General features: G+C 36.6%; 1 protein-coding gene across 1 annotated transcript in view; it reads left to right on the top strand.

Moving 5' to 3' along the window:
* Positions 1–22,381, top strand: part of ADGRL3 (adhesion G protein-coupled receptor L3) — a 584,624-nt gene that overhangs the window by 324,971 nt on the left and 237,272 nt on the right. The window contains exons 6-7 of the mRNA XM_042782480.1: positions 1,998–2,300; positions 4,271–4,374. Of these exons, the coding sequence (XP_042638414.1) occupies positions 1,998–2,300; positions 4,271–4,374 (407 nt within the window). The remainder of the gene's footprint in view (positions 1–1,997; positions 2,301–4,270; positions 4,375–22,381) is intronic.

Below are 22,381 nucleotides of genomic sequence, written 5' to 3' on the forward strand. Positions count from 1 at the left end.
TTCTGTGTCTGTGTTAATTGGTTTCCCTTTTCTTTGTTGAAGAGGGTCTGTGCAATCCTTCTGCCTAGTCCGCCATCTTGCCCCGCCTCCAGAGCCTACACTTTAAATAGTCAAATTATATTTCATATAAACTTATCCATACTAAATTTTAAAGGAGCGCTAGAGACACTGTGGCTAAAACATTGGACTGCTAACCAAAAGGTCAGCATTTTGAACCCATTAGATGCTCCACAGGAGAAAGATGAGACAGTCTGCTTCCATAGAGATTGTTGTTGTTGTTATTTGCCGTCGAGTCGGAGGGATTACAGCCTAGAAAATCCTAGGAAGCAGCTCTACTCTGCCCTGCAGGGTTGCTATGAGTCATAATCCACTCAGTGGCAGTGAATTTGGGTTGGGTTTATTAAACTTTAATTTTTATATAATGTTTACCTTCTAAATCATTTCACTAATTTCATAAGCAAAGAATATATTTGAATAATAGTTTTAGTGTTTATCATTTTTTTTATTTCACTTGATAGTTTGGAATATGTTAATTTTTTTGGAATATGTTAAATCTGAATAATACTTTTACTGTTTATAGTTTTATTTTAATTTCACTTGGTATTTTGGAATATGTTAAATTTTTGTTTTTGGATTGTGTTAAGTGCTTAGTATCAATAATTTTCACCTTGCAAATTCTGAATATTTGTCTTGTAAAACAAAATATTGAAATGGCAGTTTTACCCTGATCTTTCTTTTATTGACAAAAAGGTTAAATGGCTGCTGTCTTCATTTATTTGGTAATAGTGGGCTGAACATAGGTAGTGGTGGTTTGAAAGAGAAGAAAAATTGATGGATTTGAAATGGATAAGTGGTGTGTGGAAGAAGGACGGAAATAAAGGGATACATTATCTTCTTGTAGGAACTTCACCAGTTTATGAGCAATATTGTTCACACAGAGTGAGAACACAGGAGGAAAAACAAGGAAGCTGGGAAAATAGGAAGGGAAAACAGGAGAAAGAGTAAGCAGACAAACAGCAAATTGCACAACTTCAAAAAGTATTCCTCTTTCAATCTTTCAAATGCTCAGAAAATGAACACATGCTCCTCCCATCTAAGCTCAACTCCATCCTATTTTTGGAGGCTTTGATATACCAAATATGCTGTGAAGAAATTGGGAACTCTTCTGGGACAGCAGGGAGTCAAGGTGATGGAATGTATAACAAACATTGAATACCAAAGAGCTGGGGACTCCACCAAAACCCAAACCAAACCCACTGCCATCAAACTGATTCTGACTCTTAGTAACCCTCACTGAAGAACTGAATTGTATTAAGAAGCTATATTTATTTTGTAATCTTATTTTCTTTGTTATGTTTGACTAGAACCATTAAAACCAAAATAGTTGCTGTTGCTGTTGTTATGTGCCCTCGAGTCAGCCCCAACTCATAGCAACCCCTCCTTGGGTTTCCAAGGCAGTATCACTACAGAAGTAGGATTGCCCAACCTTCCTTCCGAGGAGTGGCTGGTGGGTTTGAACCGCCAGCCTTCTGGTTAGCAGTCAAGTACCTTAGGCACTATGCTACCAGAGCTCCTAAAATAATTGCTAGATTCTGCAAATGATTTGCACTCAACTACTCGATGGCACATAACAACAACAACAACAACTAATTTAAAGGTTGGCAGTTTGAACCCCCCCTAGTATTACCATGGAAGAAGGTCTGGTAATTTGCTTTTGTTAATATTATAGCTATACAAACTCTATGGAGTGTTTCTACTCTGTAGCACATGACGTTTCTATGAGTTTTAACCTGATTGACAGTGATGAGTTATGCTTTGCAGTGATAAAATGACTGTTTTGTATTCAAATGGCATTTTGTTACCTTGGTATTGGATCCCCCACCCCATTTAAATTTCTTTATACTGTCATGTATAAGTGGTTTTTGAAATAGTGCAACATCTTGAGGTCATAGATTGAACAAGCAATGTAGGTGTTTTCTTTTGATTTTTATTTTCAGAAATCTCTACCACAGGATCTCTTGGTTTGGGAAGCACCACCACCAGTACAACCCTTAGAACCACAGCTTGGAGCCCAGGGAGGAGTACCACGCCATCAGTGCCCGGAAGGAAAAACAGGAGTACCAGCACCCCATCTCCAGCTGTCGACGTGCTTGATGACATTGCCACACATCTTCCATCAGCAGCATCACAAATCCCAGCTCTTGAAGAGAGCTGTGAGGCTGTGGAGGCCCGAGAAATCATGTGGTTTAAGACGCGGCAAGGACAGATGGCCAAGCAGCCATGTCCTGCAGGAACTATAGGTAAGTCTGCCCTAAAGTGCTAAACTACATATATTTGTCACTTTATATTTGATTCAGTTCTAAACTCAGCTAGATTATAATCTATTGTTAAGTTTGCAAATGCAACCTGAAGAAGTCACAGGAGAGATTTTGGTGGGAATAGGTGTGAGGTCAGCAGTTTTCATCCTTGTGTCAGATCTCTGGGTGGGGTTAGAGTTAGGCCTGGTGTGTTCCAGCTACTCCAGATTGCTGAGAATTAGTTTCATGCTTATCACCAACTGGAAGATGTTCATTGGCAGAAAAAGAGATTGAGAACTTTTATATTCAAAGATAATCATTGAAATGTTTACTTAAAATTTCACAGAAGAAAAAGCTTCCTATCCTTTTTGCCAGTCTTATGGTTTTCAAAGGCTCTTGTGATGGGGAATGGTACTGGCAGGAGCCAACTTCTCACTCATCCCTCCATTACTGAGAGCAATACTGTATTGTTTTCTCTAGGGCATAGATAGGAACTAAGTACTTCTTTGTCCCTTTTATTACTGATAAGAATCATAATATTCCCATGGTAACCATGGGATATTATGATAAATATTATATACAATTTTTAAGTAAGAAATATTCTACTTTTTCATTGGTATTATATACAATGGAACTTTACACAAGTAACCCTTGATAAAATGAGTTCAATTTTTATTATTCCAGGAATATGTAAATAAAACAAATGCATAATGAATGTCATCGTGTGATCATTTTTGTATACTGTGTCTTTGTATTTTATTGACTTTGAGTGTTACTGACTAGATAACTTTAAGGAAGTTTGTTTTTCTTAGAAAAGTTCCAATATGATACATCATTCTTGAATTTCATCCTATATGAAGTGATGGCAAGACCAAACACAATATTGGTTTTCCTAAAAGTACACTTTTCATATTTTTTCAGCAAAGTATTAAAAAAAAAAAATAGTCAGAAATCTCCCTTCCCTTTATGAAAGTGGGGGAGATATATTTATTTCTAAATATTTTCTGTAATATTGGATCACAAAACTTTAATTTGAAATGTCCCTCTCTCTTAGATCTATCTCCTTTTTTCTGGGCCTCAGTTCCCTCATCTTGGAGAGAGAAATAGTAACAGCCCCCTTATTTCAGAAGTTTATCATGAAGATTAGGGTGATAATCGATTTTAAAACAAGAAGTTTGCAAATAACAAATTAATACAGAAATATATTATTGTTCTGTGAGAATTGGGGGAGGAATTTAAAGTAAAATTATGAAACTCTCAGTAGTTGCCAATCCACCAAGGTATTATTGTTACCCTTTCTCTGTTCCTCTGCTGTAGCTTAGTTTAGGCCCTCACAGTAATCACTTCCTTACAACATTCACATGACTTCCACAAATTCATCCTCCATGATGTTGCCAGAGATATTTCCGAAGCTTAAATCTGCTCCTGTTGCCCTTCTGCTTAATATTCTTTATTGATTTCCCAACACTTGCAGAAGATATACAAAGGAGTTAGTTTATGATCTTGCCCTGCCTACTGTCCAACTCCATTAAATACCCTCTCCCATCTAGTACTACCAAGGTCAAAGATAGCATATTGTTCCTCTACCTAGAATGTGTTTCCCCTTCTTTTTTTCCTAAAACAAAACAAAATGTAGATTGAATCCTTGAAGACTCAACTTCTACCTTGCCTCTGGAAATTTGAGCAGTAAGCTTAATGGAGGCAGGTACCAGATAAAATTTAACTAAAACATTCCCCTTGCCTAGCATGCTATCTGGGATTGTTTTAAAAATAAATTTTGTTTTTGTCGTTGTGCTACATTTCTCAAATGCCAATTGCATGCCAATCAGTGTATTTGGTTTAATAGACATGATCATAATTTAATTATCTCATTTTTGTCTGGGCTCATTTTAAAATATGATATAGATGTTGAAGTAATTCTAAGAAAGATGGTTTGAATATTTGAAGCAAACATATTTCTCTCATTATTATAGGTGTATCAACTTATTTATGCCTTGCTCCTGATGGAATTTGGGATCCCCAAGGACCAGATCTCAGCAACTGTTCTTCTCCTTGGGTCAATCATATAACACAGAAGGTAAATCTTATGACTCACAAAGAAGGCATTAATAAACTTGGATATTTTGTTATTCATTACATCTTCTGAGAATGAAATAATCAAGATTTTTAAAATTTTATCGTGGAAAAATTATTGCTGTTGTTAGTTGTCTTCTAGTTGCTTTTGACGCGTAGTAACCCTGTGTACAACAGAACAAAATACGGCCTGGTCCTGTGCCATCCTTGTTGCATTGTTTGTGCCCATTTTTGCAGCCACTGTGTCAATCCATCTTGTTAAAAGTCTTCCCCTTTTTCACTGACCCTTTAATTTACCAAGCAAGATGTCTCTCTCCAGAGACTGCTCCCTTGAGAACACACACATCAAAACTAAACGAGACAATGTCTGATCCTTGCTTCAAAGGAACATCCTGGCTGTACTTCTTCCAAGACAAAGTTGTTCTTTCTTTCTCAACTACATAATTCAAATGTGTTAATTCTTCTTTGGTCTTCTTTATTCACTGTCCAGCTTTTACATGCATATGAGGTAATTGAAAATACTATGGTGTGGGTCAAGCACACCTTAGTCCTCAAAGTGACATCTTTACTTTTTACCATTTTAAAGAGGTCTTTTGCAACAGTTTTTTTTTTTTTTTTTTTTTCAATCCAATACATTGTTTTATTTCTTAACTGCTACTGCCATGGGTGTTGATTGTAGATCCAAGTAAAATAAAATCCTTGACAACTTCTGTGTTTTCTCCATTTATCATGATGCTGCTTATTGTTCCAGTTTTGAAAAGTTATCCTATTTTAATTTAATATAAGACTTAAGTCAATGTCTGATATGCTAAGAGCTAATTTCAGAATTTTGTTGTTGTTAAAGTGTAAATCTATGAATTACCTTTGAGCCAGACAGGATTACTTATAATAATTTTATTATTAATAAAATTTCTGTGGTATTGTGAGCTACAGATATAAAAGTCGAAGAAAGATTATAAATCAAGCAAGTAAAAGCTTCTAGCATGCATACAGATGGATTTACCTGTGGAAGTAATAATTACAATAAAAACATCTACTTTTGGAATCTTAAGCTATTTGATAAATGTTCTGTAAGCTTATCATTTATCACTGTTAAAAGCATGCACTTGTGTGACAGAATCTTACAGACTCAAATTTGCAGGGCTTATTTGGTTGCAATATGTTGAACATTTTTATTATTAATGCACTATGGGGCTTTGAATTGATTTCATTACAAACAGAGACCAGATGTGCATTTATGCCAAAAGGGCTAGGGATGAATCCTTATTATAGCAATTTGTGGGGATTTATGCACTCCTAAAATGGAGAGTCCTTCTATTGCACATTAGCTATGCTGAAGAATTTCTGAAAGAGATTTTTTTCCTGAGAAATATTACAAATGATGGCCTTAATAAAAGCCTGTCTATGCCATTTGCTCTTTTCTCTATTTGTTTTTAACCAGCCTTAGCCTCAATAACATACTGTATAATAATCCATAAATATCTACCCAGTAGATCATTTAGCAGATGAGCCATAACTATCTATTTACCCTAAATCATGAAAGAACCATGATTGTATTGACTCTAGTTACCCTCTTACATATGCATCTTCATACTTGTTGCTATTCATAATGATGCTTCTCCAATTCTGCACTGTTTCTGCCACAGTTTTTATGTTCTTTGATTTTATTACTGTGTAGTTCAGACCCTAGGGCAAGTAACTCTTGCAGGATATGATCAGATTAAGAGATCAGTAGCATATCTCCTTACATTAGCCAGGTTTTAAAATTATTCCCTACATACTTAGCCTAGGGGTTTATATTAATTCAGTAATAATTCACCTAGGAAGCTGGGTATTTTCATGTTAATGCCAGAATATAGTTGGACTATTTCATTACAAAAATCACTGGTTGACTTTTAAATGATAAAACCTGGAAAGAAAAAAAAATGCTCTTGAATTGATTCTGACTCATAGAGACCCTCTTGTTCAGAGTATAATTGTCCCATAGGTTTTCCAAAGCTGTAATGTTTACCAAAGCATATTGCCACATCTTTCTCTCATGGAGCAGTTGGTGGGTTCAAACCACCAAGTTTTTGGTTAGAAGCTGAGTGCTTAACCACTGCACCACCAGAGCTCTTTATTTATGATGCTTAAATCTTTTCTTCTGCAGACCTGCTAATCTAGTGACAGAAGAGATAATTCCTTCCAAAGGCCAGACAGCTGTTGCCAATTTGATTTATGGACGGGATGTTTTTGTTTTATTGAAAAAAAAAAAAAAAAAAGGTCCTATTCTTCCAGAGCATTTCTATTTAACCTTGTAGAGTCTGCAATGATAACTTAAAATTATAGAATTTAGCAACTAGAACTTAAAAGTTTCTTTAGATTGATTAATCAAACATTCAGAAAACCTTCAAAAGTGTAACAGAAATCTTTTCAGCTCCCTAAATCAGCTTCTGTAACTGGTTCATAGTTATTGATGGGGTCTTTATATCCTCATGCTCACTTACCTGTGCTGTCTTTTTTCAGTTCTTTTTTCCCTTATACTTTGCAGTGCCCCTCACACCTCCAAGTATTTATGCTATTCATTAAACATAAGTCATAGTCAATGCATTGTTAAACTCCCAAGAGAGAATCTGTATCCAGTGATCAAGTTATTTGTCTCTATACTTATCTATATTTTCTCTCCCTCATCCCCCAAGCATCTTTCACAGAATTCATCCCTCTCTCAATCTCCTCCCACTGTACTTATCAGAGCAAGCATATGCAACATTTGAGAAGTGTCTGTTTACAATGATGTTGGTGGAGGAAAAGCAAACTACAGGGGATTGAGCAGGAACCCAGAGCTAGTGACAGCTACTATTTCCAACCCTGGTCAAAGTTGTGGCTGGGAACTCAAAGGAGAGTGTTCTCAAAAGAAAAGGGAGCCTAGAGATAAGGAACACAACCTATCCTCAGGCAAACTTTCAGAAAAGCATTTAGGAGAATAAATACTCTTATATCACTTTCCCTACTCCCTCCAATCATATGCTGGGCCTTTCCATTGGCCAAACTCAAGTGAAGTCTGAGAGCAGAGGTCATTCTTAATGACATGCCTATAAGTCTACCTCCTCAGCCAGAGAGAGGGATGGAGGAGAATTGAGAGTAGATCTGAACTAACAAATGGAAGGGACCCAGCACAGTCCAGCAAAGACTCCCCTCCTTTCTCACACCTCCCGTGTCACACCTTCTCCCATTTGCATTCCTCTTTCCTCCTCTCAGAGCTCTGGTGAGACACTGGTTCAACCATTTGGCTACTAACTAGAAAGTCAGCAGTTCTAACCAACCAGCCATTCCACAGGAGAAAGATGAGATAGGCTCCCTCCATAAAGGTTTATAGCCTTGGAAACCCTATGGGGCAGTTTTACTCTTCCCTATAGGGTTGCACTGAGTTGGAATTCACTCAATGGCAATAGGTTTTAGGTTTTTTCCTCCTCTCACCTTTTGCCTTTCCCTACGCTCTCTTTCCTTTCCCTTTTCCCATCCCCTCTATTTTGACTTATACCTCTCTTCTTTTCCTTCCTCTTTAATCCTTTCTAATTATTATTTTTTTTATGCCTTGGAAAAAAATTAAAAGTAGAATAGGTATCTTTACCACCACTCATCTGTCAGTTGGTCATATCGTGGTGGCTTGCATGTTGCTGTGATGTTGGAAGTTTTGCCACCATTATGTCAAATACCAGCATGGTCATTCATGGGACTAGTGTCAGGGGAGCTTCCAAGCTAAGACAGACTGGGAAGAAGGATGGAATCATCCTCTTTTGAAAAACATTGGCTACTGGAAACTTTCTGAATAGCACTGAAACACTGTCTCATATATTACTGGAAAACTTTATCATTAGCAGTGAAATATTTTCTGATGTAGTGCCAGAAAATGAGGCTTTCAGGTTGGAAGGCACTCAGAATATGACTGATGAAGAGCTGTCTCCTGAAAGTAGATTTGATCTCAATGACATAGATGGAATAAAGCCCTCAGAGCCTTCAATTGCTGATTTGGCATGACTCAAAATGGGAAGATGCAAACATTCATTAATAATCACAACATTGAATGCATGAAGTATGAATCTAGGAAAATTGGAAGTTGTCAAAAATGAAGTGGAATGCATAAAGATAGATGTCCTAGCTGAGACAGACTGGTATTGGCCATTTTGAATCCGAATGTGATATGGTGTACACTAGGAATGATAAATTGCAGAGGAACTGTCACATTCAACATCAAGAAGAACATTTCAAGATCCTCCAGAAGTCATAGCCGTCAGTGTAAGGATAATATCCATACATCTAGGAAGATCAATTAATACTACTATTATTCAAATTTATGTACCAACTGCTAAAGTAAAAAAGTGAAGAAATTGAAGATTTTTACCAATTTCAACAGGCTGCAATTCACCAGATATGTGATAAAGATGTATTAATTATTACTGGTGATTGGAATATGAAAGTTGGAAGCAAAGAAGAATCATCAGTAGCTGGAAAATATGCCTTGGTGATAGAAATGATGCTGGAAACAGCATGACAGAATTTTTCAAGACCAACAATTTATTCATTCCAATACCTTTTTTCAACAACATAAATAGCAACTGTATGCCAGGATCTCACCAGATGGAATGCACAGGAATTAAATCGACTATATGGAAAGAGGAGATGGAGAAGCCCTGTCAAAACAGGACCAGGAGCTGACTGTGGAACATACCATCAATTGCTCATAAGCAAGTTCAAGTTGAAGCTGAAGAAAATTAAAACAAGTCCGTGAGAGTCAAAATACAACCTTGGTTACATCCCACCTGAATTTAGAGCCCATCTGAAAAGTAGATTTGACACATTGAACACCAGTGATCAAAGACCAGAAGAGTTGTCAAGAACATCATGCATGAAGAAAGCAGTCATTAAAAGACATGAAAGAAAGAAATGTTCAAAACAGATAAGAGAATGCTCTCTGAAATTTGCTCTTAAATGGAGACTAGCTAAAGTGTGTGGAAGAAATGATGAAATAAAAGAGCTGAATAGAATATTTCAAAGAGAAGCTTGAGAAGACATAGTAAAATATTATAATGAAATGTACAAAGACCTAGAATTAGAAAACCAAAAGGGAAGAACATACTCTGCATTTCTGGTGCTGAAAGAACTGAGATAAAAATCAGGCCTCAAGTTGCAATATTGAAGCATTCTATGGGCAAAGTTTTGAACAATGAAAGAAGAATGAAAGATGGAAAGAATACACAGAATGACTGTATCAAAAAGAATTGGTCAACGTTCAACCACTTTTGGAGGTAGCATATATGATCAAGAACCAATGGTATTGATGGAATTAGCTGCACTGAAAGACTTAGCAAACAAACAAACAAAAAATGCCCAGGAATTGACAGAATACCCATTGAATTGTTTCAACAAATGAATGCAGTCTTGGAGGTGTGTAGTTGTTTGCACCAAGAAATTTAGAAGGCAGCTACTTGGCCAACCCACTGGAAGAGATCCATATTTATAACAATTCCAAAAGAAGGTGATCCAATAGAATGTGGAAATTAATGAACAATATAATTAATATCACATTCAAGTAAAATTTGTCTGCTGGTTCAAAAATGATTGTAGCAGTTCCTCAATTGGGAACTGCCAGAAATTCAAGTTAGATTCATAAGAGTGTGTAATATGGGATATAATTGCTAATGTAAGATGGATCTTTACTGAAAGCAAGGAATACCAGAAAGATGTTTACCTGTTGATTCTGCAAAGGCATTCAACTCTGTTGATCACAACAAATTATGGATAGCATTGCAGACAATGAGAGTTCCAGCATACTTAATTGTACTTATGAGGAACCTGTAGATAGATCAAGACACAGTTATTTGAATGAAAGGGGATACAGAATAGCTTAAAATCAAGATGGGTATTCATCAGGGTTGTATCTTTTAATCATATGTATTCAATCTATATGCTGAGCAAATAATTCGAGAAACTGTACTGTATGAAGAAGAAAACAGTGTCAGGATTGGAGGAAGACTCATCAACAGCCTGAGATATGCTGATGATACAACCCAGCTTGCTGAAAGTAAAGATCACTTAAAGCACTTACTGATAAAGATGAAAGACTGCAGCTTTCACTATGGATTATACCTCAACATAAAGAAAACAAAAATCGTCAAAACTGGGCCAATAAGCAACATCACAAGAAGTGGAGAAAAGATTGGAGTTGCCAGGGATTTCATTTTACTGGGATCCACAATCATAATACATGGAAGCAGCAGTCAAGAAATCAGATATTGTATTGCACAGGGCAAATCTGCTGGGGAAATAAAAAAACCTCTCTAAAATGTTGAAGAGCAAAGATGTCACTTTGACGACTAAGGTCTAAGGTGTACCTGACTCAAGTTGTGGTATTTCTAGTTGCCTCATATGCACGTGGAAGCTGGACAATGAATAAGAAAGACTGAAGAAGAGTTGATGCTTTTGAGTTGTAGTGTTGTTGAAGAATACTGAAAGTACCATGGACTGCCAGAAGAATGAAGAAATCTGTCCTGGAGGAAGTGCAGCCAGAAGGCTCCTTGGAAATGAGAACAGCCAGGTTTCATCTCACTTTGGTCATGTTGTCAGAAGGAACTAGTCCTGGAGAAGGATATCATGCTTTGTAACATAGAGAGTCAGCAAAAAAAGGAAGACCCTCAATGAGATGGATTGACACAGTGGTTGTGATGATGGGTACAAGCATAGCAAATATTGTGAGGATGGTACAGGACGGGGCATTGTTTCCTTCTGTTGTACATAGTGTCACAATCAGTGAGAGCACACTTGACAACAACTACAACAGGTATCTTTAATGAATCAATCCTTTTCACCCTAGATCTGTGAATTTGAAAGTTAACATACAAAAAAAACACTTTTTACTCCCAATGAAAGTATATGTGAAAAAAAAGTAGATAGATAGACAGATAGATAGATAGACAGATAGATAGATAGATAAAAGAAGGAAGGGGTGGGTGAGTGGGTGATTCTTTCATTGTAGCTGGGAGTTTAATTTCCCCCTCCTCAGGGAGTTTGTGAGGAAATGAATCCTGGGGCATGAGGTACCTCTTTTTTGGCTTTATATCGACAGCACCTAACAACAATAGTGCCTCTGGGAATTCCTAGGAAGTTTAAGGAAAAAACACTGGCCTGGGAGGTCAGTTAACCTCTGCATCAGTTTCCCCATCTACAAATTGAGGTAGATCAACTTTCAACATTTTAGTTAGCAGCCATAACCATTTGCATGGCACAGGAACTCCTAAATTTCATCATCCTTTTTATTTGCTATTGCAAGTCATCCTGTGACCTTGGGCAAGTAATAATTTTGTGTCTTGATTTCCTCATCTGAGAAATAAGGATCATAAAGCTACCCAACCCTTAGGGTTATTGAGAAGATTAAAGAAGATAATATGGGTCAAGAATTTCCTGTAATACCTAGTTCACATTGTACATGCAAAAAGAAAATGGCCACTGTTCACTCTGGAGTTTTAAACCTTATCAGTTATCCCTGTCATCAAAATTATATCAACACTAGAGAAACACAAACAGAACTTTCTTAGCTCATGTCATTCATATACTTGTTTTCCCCGTGAGCTACTCTTAGAGCATTAGTTGTTATTTCTCATCTCAATCTCAAAGGGATGAGAAGAAGCAAAATTGATTTTAACTTGAAAATTGATTGGAATGCCACCACTTTTTTACTATAAGAACATAATGAGACACTTTAATGAGAGGTATTAGGAAATCCTTGTCCCAAAAGTTCTTTAAGAACAAACCAGAAAGAACTCTTGTCATTAAAAGTCTTATATGCATGAGACTAAATGGAAAACAGTTACTCTAAAGTATAGATAGGAATGTTGGGGACTTAGTTAATGGGAATGGAACTAGAACAGAAATAATGATAATGTGACACAATGTGAAGAATTTAAATGATGGTGCTGAACATTATGGGCAGAAATTGTTGAATGGAAACCTGTCTTACTTTGTATAATAAAATATATTTTTTAAATGGGATAAAAAATTAATTTTATTATTTAAGTAATATTCATTCAATGAAAATCAGGCACAGAGTCCAGTGAGGATACCAAGTATACACAGATAAATTAATCAGGGCACTTACTTTAGTTGGAAATAGTGAATTTTACATTTGGCTGCTAGAAGGCTGGCGGTTCAAACCCACTGGCCACTCCTTGGAAGGAAGGTTGGGCAATCTACTTCCGTACTGATACCGCGTGGGAAATCCAAGGATGGGTTGCTATGAGTCAGATCCAACTCTGTCGCAGTGAATTTGGTTTTTGGTTTTTGAGAAATGAATCTGTTGTGCATTATTTTTTCTCACTTCAGTCAGCCCAGAAGGGAGAAAACAAAGAACCTTGATGGTTTCGCAAATGAATTCACATCACTTATATACTGGTGAAGTTACAGAATATATGTGTCGTTGTAATAAAGAATAGGTTACGTTTCACTAAAGAAAATGTAAGGTTTTAAAGTCAGGATATCATAAAGAAGGTTTTGCCAAAAAAAAAAAAAAAAAAAAAGCTAGCCAGAATTCTTTTATAATGATGAGATTAATGAAAAGCATATGTTACACAAAAAGGAAACTTTAACCCCAGCAATGATTGATATGTGATAGATGATTAGGTAGAGAGAGAAAGAGAGAAGATAGATGGGTAGATAAATGGATGTATTTGTGTTCAAATTAATGTTTTAATTTTGTTTTTCAATTTTTATTGGAAGCCAGTTAAAGTCTAATGTATTAGCTGAGAGCCCTACTTCTTTTATATCTGTGGGAAATATCCCTTTCTCTCATTTTTTTTGTAATGACTATTTACTGAAGTCATAGTCCTGGCTCCAGCTTGATCTCTAGCATGGATTCAATTTTCCAAAATAGAGTTTATACTTTACGTTTTGCATACCTTTAAAGAGTCTATTGCACTTGATAATCTTTCCAGTCTTTTTCAATTTAAAATTCTGTGTACTAACAGTTCTGAATATCTTCTTTACTTGTTTACATGTAAAATGAGATTTGCATCCTTTACAATTGCGTGGTTCAACCTTTACATGGAAAAGAGTATGAGAATTGAAAAGCATGCCTGAATTGTCAGTGGGAAAAGTCTTATATTAATAATGTATTAATAACTATTAATAACAAACCTAGCTGTTTTTTCTTTTGTTTATACACATGCTGCTGACATATTTTGAGATAAAAACCCATTGCCATAGAGTCAATTCCAACTTATATCGACCCTATAAGAGAGAGTAGAACTGCCTCATAGATTTATTTATTTTTTTTTTTAATTTCCATTGTGGTGAAAACATACACAAGACATTTGCCAACATAATAACTCCCCCATTTACAGCTCAGGGACATCCATGACATTTTTCGTGTTGTGCCACCATTATTGCTGTTCTTTACCAAAATAGTCTACCACCATTAGGATAAACTCAGTACCACACACCCCCCAAAAAACTTCCCCTTTCCTCCTCCTCCCTATCCCTGGTAACTACTGATAATCTTTGATATATATCTTTTTTTTTTTTTTTTTCCCTAACCTATCTAGAAATTTTCCCTCACCTCCCCTCCCATCCCTGGTAAACAACAAAGAAAGTTTTGTTCCATGTATAAACCTTTCCTTGACATTTTACAATAGTGGACTAATACAATAGTTGTCCTTCTGTGATTTATTATTTCACTCAGCATCATGTCCTCCATTTTCATCCATGTTATGTGGTGCTTTGCAGATTCTGCATTATTATTTAGTGCTGCATAGTATTCCATTGTGTATATGTACCACAATTTGTCCCATTCCTCAGTTGATGGGCACTTAAGTTGTTTCCATCTCTTTGCTATTGTGAATAGTGCCACAATGAACATGTATGTACACGCATCTATTCATGTCCTGCCTCTTACTTCTTTGGGATAAGTATCTAGTAATGGAATTGCTGGTTCAGATGGTATTTCTATTGCCAACTTTTCAAGGAATCACCATAGCGATTTCCACAGTGTATCATGTTACAGTCCCACTGGCAGTGTATGAGAGTCCCAATCTCTCCACATCCTCACTAGGATTTTTTTTTTTTTTTCTGTCTTACTGAACTTTGCTATTAACTCTGGGATAAGATGGTATCTCATGGTTGTTTTCACTTTCATCTCTCTAATGGCTAATGATCGTGAATATTTCTTCATGTGTTTGTTGTCTACCTGAATATCATCTTTGCTGAAGTAGTATTCATGTCTTCTGCCCATTTTTTCAATTGGATTGTTTGTCCTTTTAATGTTGATGTGTTGGGGTTTTCTATAAATTTTAGAGATAATTCCTTTGTCTTATATGTCATTACCAAATATTTTTTTTCCTCATTCTGTAGGTTCTCTTTTTACTCTTTTGGAGAAGTCTTTTGATGCACATAATAATTTAATTTTTAGAAGGTCCCAATCATCTAGTTTATCTTCTACTGCTTGTGCATCTTGGTTTTTGCTTGATAGTCTATTTCATAAATTAGGAACCCTAAGTTTGTTCCTATTTTTTCTTTGATGAACTTTATAGTTTTAGGTTTCACATTTAAGTCTTTGATCCATCTGGCGTTAGTATTTGTGTATGGTGTGAGGTATGGATCTTGTTTTATTTTTCTGCAAATGGATTTCCTGTTTTGCCATTTGGGAAAGAGACTACTTCTTCCCCATTAAATGAATTTTGGCCCTTTGCCAAAGAGCAGCTGACCATAAGTCAATTGAACTATTCCTGGGTTTGCACTTCTGTTCCACTGGTCTATGTGTCTGTCATTGTACCAATACCAGGCTGTTTTGACAACTGTGGCTGTATAGTAAGTTTTGAGATCTGGGATTGTGAGGCATCCTACTTTATACTTCTTCAGTAGTGTTTTGCTTATTTGATCCATAGGGGTTTCAAGTCTGTAAATCTTTACAGAGGCAGAATGACTCATATTTCTCCCATGGAATGGCTAGTGGGTTTGAACCCTTTACCTTTTGGTTAGCAGCCAAATGCTTTAACTACTATACCACCAGAGCTCCTCAATTTTGAGATAGTGTGAGATCATTCCTGAACTTTCTGATGAAGAAGAACATGAAGATCTACTACAAATACACACATCTATCTCTCTCTCTATATATATGTGTGTGTATGTATATGTGTGTGTGTGTATACATATATACATACATATAGAGCTCTGGGGGTGCTCTGGTAGCATAGTCCTAAGGCACTTGACTGCTAACCAGAAGGCTGGCAGTTCAAACCCACCAGCCACTCCTCAGAAGGAAGATGGGTCAATCTACTTCCGTAGTGATACTTCCTCAGAAACCCAAGGAGGGGTCGCTGTGAGTAGGGGCTGACTCGAAGGCACATGACAACAACAACAACAACAACACCTAATTCTCCACTGGTGTATAGCAATAGCATTTCCTAAATGACTCCTTAACTTTGTAACAACATCAAACCTTGTCATTGAGTCTATTTTGACTTGATGATGATCTCATGTGTTATAGTGTAAAACTGCTCTATAGGGTTTTCTTAACTGTAATCTTTACAGAAGCAAACTGCCAGGCTTTTCTGACAGTACAGCACTGCGGGTGGGTGCAGCACTGTGGGTGAGTGCAGCACTGCGGGTGGGCTCCAGCTGCCAACCTTTCAGTTAGTAGTGAAGCATAAACCATGTGCACTACTCAGAAAATCTCTTAACTTCCTAAACCAAGTTAAAATGCCTTTACACTGCACTACCACGTTGGGATTATACTAAGCAAAACTAATATTAAATACATTATTTGTATTATTAACTTCTTAACTGCTAATTTCCTTGCTAGTATATAAGCTTAAAGTTATTGAAAGCAATTTTATTCACCATTGTATCCCCAGAGCTTGACACAGCACTGTTAGAAATTCAAATTTTGGTTAAAGAACAAATGAACATATAGACTGAATGACCAAGAGAGTGAAATATATCATATTTTTAAAAAAAACTCTAAAATTCATATATATTTAATATGCACACATACCTGTATATCATTTATGCTGTACAGGTATCAATATTTGATTCTGAATTTGGGACAGATTTCTTTTTCTTTTTTATTTTAACTATAGTAGTGTGCCTTCTCAAGCCAGGATGAACTTTCCTTTTCAGATAGCATCATCTTGGCTCAGAGTGTCCTTTCTCCCACTAGCCCTCATTGTATGTTTTAGGCTTCACTTAAGTTTTACTTCTTGTTGCCCTCCCATCCACTTTCTAGGTATATTCGCCCTTCCCATAATACTCTTGTACCAATTGCAAAGTCAATTCTGACTCATGGCAGTGCCATATGTTTCAGAGTAAAACTACCCTCCATGGAGTTTTCAAGGCTGTGATTCTTGGAAGTAGAGCACCAGGCCTTAGTATCTGAGCAGTAACTGTTTATACCAATCAGGGACTCCTCTTATACAGTTATATTACAAGTGCGTGTTGAATCAACATTATTTATTTGCTTTTATTCCACTCACGACCTTACTGCTAGAATATAAGCTTCTTTAGGGCAAAGAGCTGTATTAAGATTCACCTTTCCTTCCTCAGGAAATGCTGTTGGTGTTGTTAGGTGCCATTAAGTTGGCTCCTACTCATAGTGATCCTATGTACAACATTCTGAATCACTGTTTGGTCCTGCACCCTCTTCACATTCCTTCATATACTTGAGCCCACCATTCAGCCATTGTATCAGTCCATCTTGTTGAGGGTCTTCCTCTTTTTCACTTTACAAAGCATGATGTCCTTCTCCAGGGAATAGTATCTTCTGACATGACCAAAACAGGTGAAAAAAAGTGTGTTCCTTCTCACATTCAAGGTACATTCTGGCTGCAATACTTCCAAGACAGGTTTGCTCATTCTTCTGGCAGTCCATGTTATTTTTGATATTTATCACCAAAACCTCAACTTATCTCCAGGTTTCATATGCATATCAGGTGATTGAAAATACCATGGCTTGGGTTAGGTACACCTTTGTCTTCTAAGTGACATCTTTTCTCTTCAGCACTTTAAATAAGTTGTTTGCTTAGTGCAATATGACACATCTGATTTCTTGCCTGCAATTTCCATGGGTGTTGATTATGAGTGAAAGTAAAATGACATCCCTGACAACTTCAGTATTTTCTCCATTTATTGTGATGTTGCTTATTGGGCCAGTTGTGAGGATTTTTTTTTTTTTTTTTATGTTGAGGAATAATTCATACAGTGGCCTGTAGTCTTTGATCTTCATCAGTAAGTGCTCCAAGTCATCTTCACTTTCAGCAAGCGAAGTTGTGTCATCTGCATATGGAAGGTTGTTAATAAGTCTTCCTCCAATCCTGATGCACTTCTTCTTCATGTAATCTAACTCTGGATTATTTGCTCAGCATACAGATTGATTAAGTATGGTGAAAAGATACACCTTCAGGAAATAATAGTATTTAAGGGATTGTCAAGTAAATGAAATATTTTTGCTATGATTTCTTTATTTTAAGGTAAAGTTAAGTTCAGAAAGAATAATTTGTTATATCGATTTTTATTAAATTTTAAATACATACATCTCATATTTTTATTATATACATTTTTGTAACATGTATATTTCATATATGTATATATATTTCATATCTTTTATTCAACTTCCTTTTGAGCTGTTAAGGAAGACATTTTTCTTTTTTTTTTTAAAGAAAAATGTATGTCATTTATTCATTATAATATTATTTGGTTAGTGAGGTATTGGTGGTTCAGTGGTAGAATTGTAACATTTCATACGAAGACCTAGATTTGAGTCCCTGACTGGGCACTTCAGATGAAGCCACAACAGATCCGAAGTTTATGTGTTGCTTTGAAGATTCAACAGAGCTTCCTGATTAATAATGACAGAAGAAAGAGTTGGTGATCTACTTCTGAAAATCATTCAATAAAAACTCTATGAATGTCAATGGTCTAATCTCCAATCACAGGCATAGTGTACAACTGGGCAGTATTTCCTTCCATTGTACGTGGATGTTCTGGTGATCTAGTGCCACTCTGACAGGAATCTACCACAAATGGGATGGCCTTAACAAACAGGAGTTTATTCTCTTACAGTTTGGAGGCTTTAAGTCCAAGTTCAAAGTGCCAGGCTCTAGGGACTATGTGAAAGCCCCTTGGCCTTGGGCTTCAGCTTTGCCTCTTGCTCCCGGGCCCACTGAAGCTACAGGCATCTTTTCACTGAGACAGCTACTGGCTGCTGAGGCTAACAAGCCCAAGGTCAACAAATAAAATGGTACAGTCCCGATGTTACCATTCTGAATCACTGTTCGGTCCTGCACCTTCTTCACAATCCTTGGTATACTTGAACCCACCATGGTTACACAGCAGGCCATTAATTCAAGTCCATTGTAAGTCCCAAGGTCGGCAGAGCATGGCAGGCTGCTGAACAGTGACACAACTATGTCCAGCGTCCAAGCATGCCACAAGCTACTGACCATTTCCCAAGGCTTCTGCTTAAAAATAGGAAGCAGACCACATTCCCTAAGGCAGCAACTTAGCTGCTTACAGTAGATTCCACCATGGAGTTGATTACTAGTCTCATCATGGGGAATACTACTACATCCAGCTGCCCAGCCACTCAACCAGGCCCAGCCAAGATGACACACAAACTGAACTACAACAATGGGGTCACCATGGGTTGGGGGCTGACTCAGTAGCAGCTTGGAATAACAATATTTGAGTTAGGAAACCTTTATAAGGAAGACCTTTAAATTATATATGCCTGTACCCTTGCTGAAGGCGCTCTGGTAGCACGGTGCCTAAGGCATCTGACTGCTAACCAAAAGGTTGGTGGTTAAAACTCACCAGTCACTCTGTGAAAGCAAGACTGGGCAATCTACTTCCATAAAGATATGCCACCTCAGAAACCCAATGGGGGTCACTATGAGTCTGAATAAATTCAGTGGCAGTGTTTATTTATTTAATTATTTATTTTGATTTGGTACCCTTGCTGAGGGCTACTTTTAACAGAGGTCTATCTTGTGATTTATGGATACATCTGTTTATAAGTAGGTGAACACTTATATTGTGGTTGAACATTGAGTTTCAGTTTGTGTTGTTAATTATATTTATTTTTCATAAACATTTACTGAGAACTAAAATGTAGCTACTATTTTAAAAAAATTCAAATAATAATTTTCCACATTTGAATCATTGTTTTACAGAACTGCACTATCTACTACTGCCATTTATATAAATCCAAAGCCAAGTCAATTCCAACTCATAGTACTCCTATAGGACAAAGTAGAACTACCTCCTAAGGTTTCCAAAGCTGTAAATCTTTTTGGAAGCAGTGTATCTAAGTTTTCTCCCTTGGAGTGGCTGGCTGGTGGGTTTGAATTGCCAGCCGTTTGGTTAGCTGCTGAATGTTTTAACCACTATGCCATCAGAATTCCTTTGACAATTACTCATTATCTTTTATGCTGAAACAGTTATGTATTAACAATAAGTCACCTAGAGTTATAATTTTTTATTCTTGTGCATTAAAATAAATATCTTTTAACATCTCTTTTTGTACATCTCTGGGAATATTTCTTTAGGTTGAAATACGAGAAATCCCAGGTTTACACTATCTTCACATTTCAAAGTTTAATACATATGGTCATTTGCTCCTCACAGGCACAAAATATGCATTCCCTCTAATATTTTATGGAAGTGATATCCATTTCCACATCACCTTGCCTATACTTGATGTTACCGAACTGTTTTACTTATTTTTATTTTGTTGTGAGCTTTTAATGGAGGCTTTTCAAGGTCACCTGTTTTGGAGGGTTTTTTTTTTTTTTAATTGTTATTGTGATGACAACCTACACAACAGGACATTCTCCAACATAACAACTCCCCCATTTTCAGCTCAGGAACACTGATGACATTTTTCACGTTGTGCCACCATTATTGCTGTCTTATTCCAAAATAGTCCACTACCATTAGCATAAACTCAATGTTCCCCAAACAAAAGCTTCCCCTTTCCCCCTTCCTCCTACTCTTGGTAACCACTAACAATCTTTGGGGATACACACACACACACACACACATATTTCAGCCCCCCCCCCAACCTATCTAGTAGCTTAGCCTTCCTTCTCCTCCCATCCCTGATACCAACAAAGTTTCCTTCTATGTATAAACTTCTCCTTGACATTTTACAATAGTGGACTAATACAATTTATGTCCTTCTGTGACTTATTTATTTCATTCAGCATACATCCTCCAAGTTTATTCACATTATGTAGTGTTTTGCAGATTCTACAATTTTCTTTAGGGTTGCATAGTATTCCATTGTGTGTATGTACCACAGTTTGTTAATCCATTCCTCAGTTGATGGGCACTTAGGTTGTCACCATCTCTTTGCTATTGTGAATAGTGCTACAGTGAACAAGGGTGTGCCCATATCTATTTGTGTCCTGACTCTCACTTCTTTAGGATATATAACTAGTAATGGGATTGCTGGATCAAATGGTATTTCTATTTCCAACTTTTCAAAGAATCGCCATACTGATTTCCATGGTAGTTGTATCATGTTAATAATGGCTAATGATTGCGAGTATTTTTTAATGTTTTTTAATTGCCTGAATATCTTCTTTGGTGAAGTGTCTGTTCATATATTCTGCCCATTTTTTAATTGGGTTGTTTGTTTTCTTGATGTTGAAGTATTGGAGTTCTCTATAAATGTTAGAGACAAGTCCTTTGTCCAGTATGTCATTGCCAAATATTCTTCCCCATTCTGTGGGTTCTCTTTTTATTCTTTTGGAGAAGTCTTTTGATGCACATAATAATTTAATTTTTAGAAGATCCCAATCATCTGGTTTATCTTCTGCTGCTTGTGTATCTTGGGTCTTGCTTGATTTATTCCATAAATTAGGCACCCTATGTTTGACACTATTATTACTTATTTTTAATTTAACTTTTTATGTACACTTGACAATAATTTTAAATAATTTAAGTGCTCCAATCTTCAATTTATTCATTTCTTTCTTTGACATAAAGTCTTACTACATATATTTGTTATGCATCCTAGGTAGATAGTGATTACTTATTTGACTAAGAATTTTAGTTATGCTCCTTATAGTTTTTTGATTACTCATTGTGTGGGTAGAAGTAAAGAGAGTCTTCTTCTATTTGTGATCCTAGCTTCTATATGTTGTTGTTATGTGCCGTCGAGGAAGGAAGGTTGGGCAATCCTACTTCCGTAGTGATACTGCCTCGGAAACCCAAGGAGGGGTCGCTATGAGTCGGGTTTGACTCGACGGCACATAACAAAAACAACAGCTTCTATATTCGGTTACATGAAAAAAACAAAACAAAACAAAACATAAAAACCTAAACCATTCCCTGAAAATGACAGTAGTATATATTTAAAACCAGTGGATGTAGGATACAATTTAGAAAGATAAACATCAAAGAATTAAAAATCATTATCTTTGGGAAGTTGGAATAAAGAGGCAAAAGACTAGACATTCATTGTATTTACATTACAAACATCTGTCTTTATTGTTGAAATATATTACAAGCTTGTTTCTGTGTCATAGTTTAAAAAAAAGATCATGATAACTTGGAAAACACACTTATGCTTTTTTTGTTATTTTGTTTGCTTTTAGTTTTCTATATTTTCCTTAAAAATTAACATATGCCTAAGGCATTTGACGGGAGCTCTGGTGGTGCAGTGCCTAAGGCATTTGACTGCTAATCAGAAGGCTGGTGATTCAAACGCACCAGCCACTCCCCGGAAGGAAGGCTGGGCAATCTACTTCCATAGTCATACCACCTCAGAAACCCAAGGAGAGGTCACCATTAGTAGGATCTGACTCCACAGCAATGAGGTTTTTTTCTTTATCTTATTACTACCTGTTGTTGTTGTTGTTGTTGTTATATGCCGTGGAGTTGAACCTGACTCATAGCAACCCCTCCTTGGGTTTCCGAGGCAGTATCACTACGGAAGTAGATTGCCCCGTCTTCCTTCCAAGGAGGTTTGAACCGCCAGCCTTCTG

Source organism: Orycteropus afer, unplaced genomic scaffold (assembly GCF_000298275.1).
Source record: "Orycteropus afer afer isolate SDZICR_OR568_19922 unplaced genomic scaffold, OryAfe1.0 scaffold00335, whole genome shotgun sequence".
NCBI lineage: Eukaryota > Metazoa > Chordata > Mammalia > Tubulidentata > Orycteropodidae > Orycteropus > Orycteropus afer.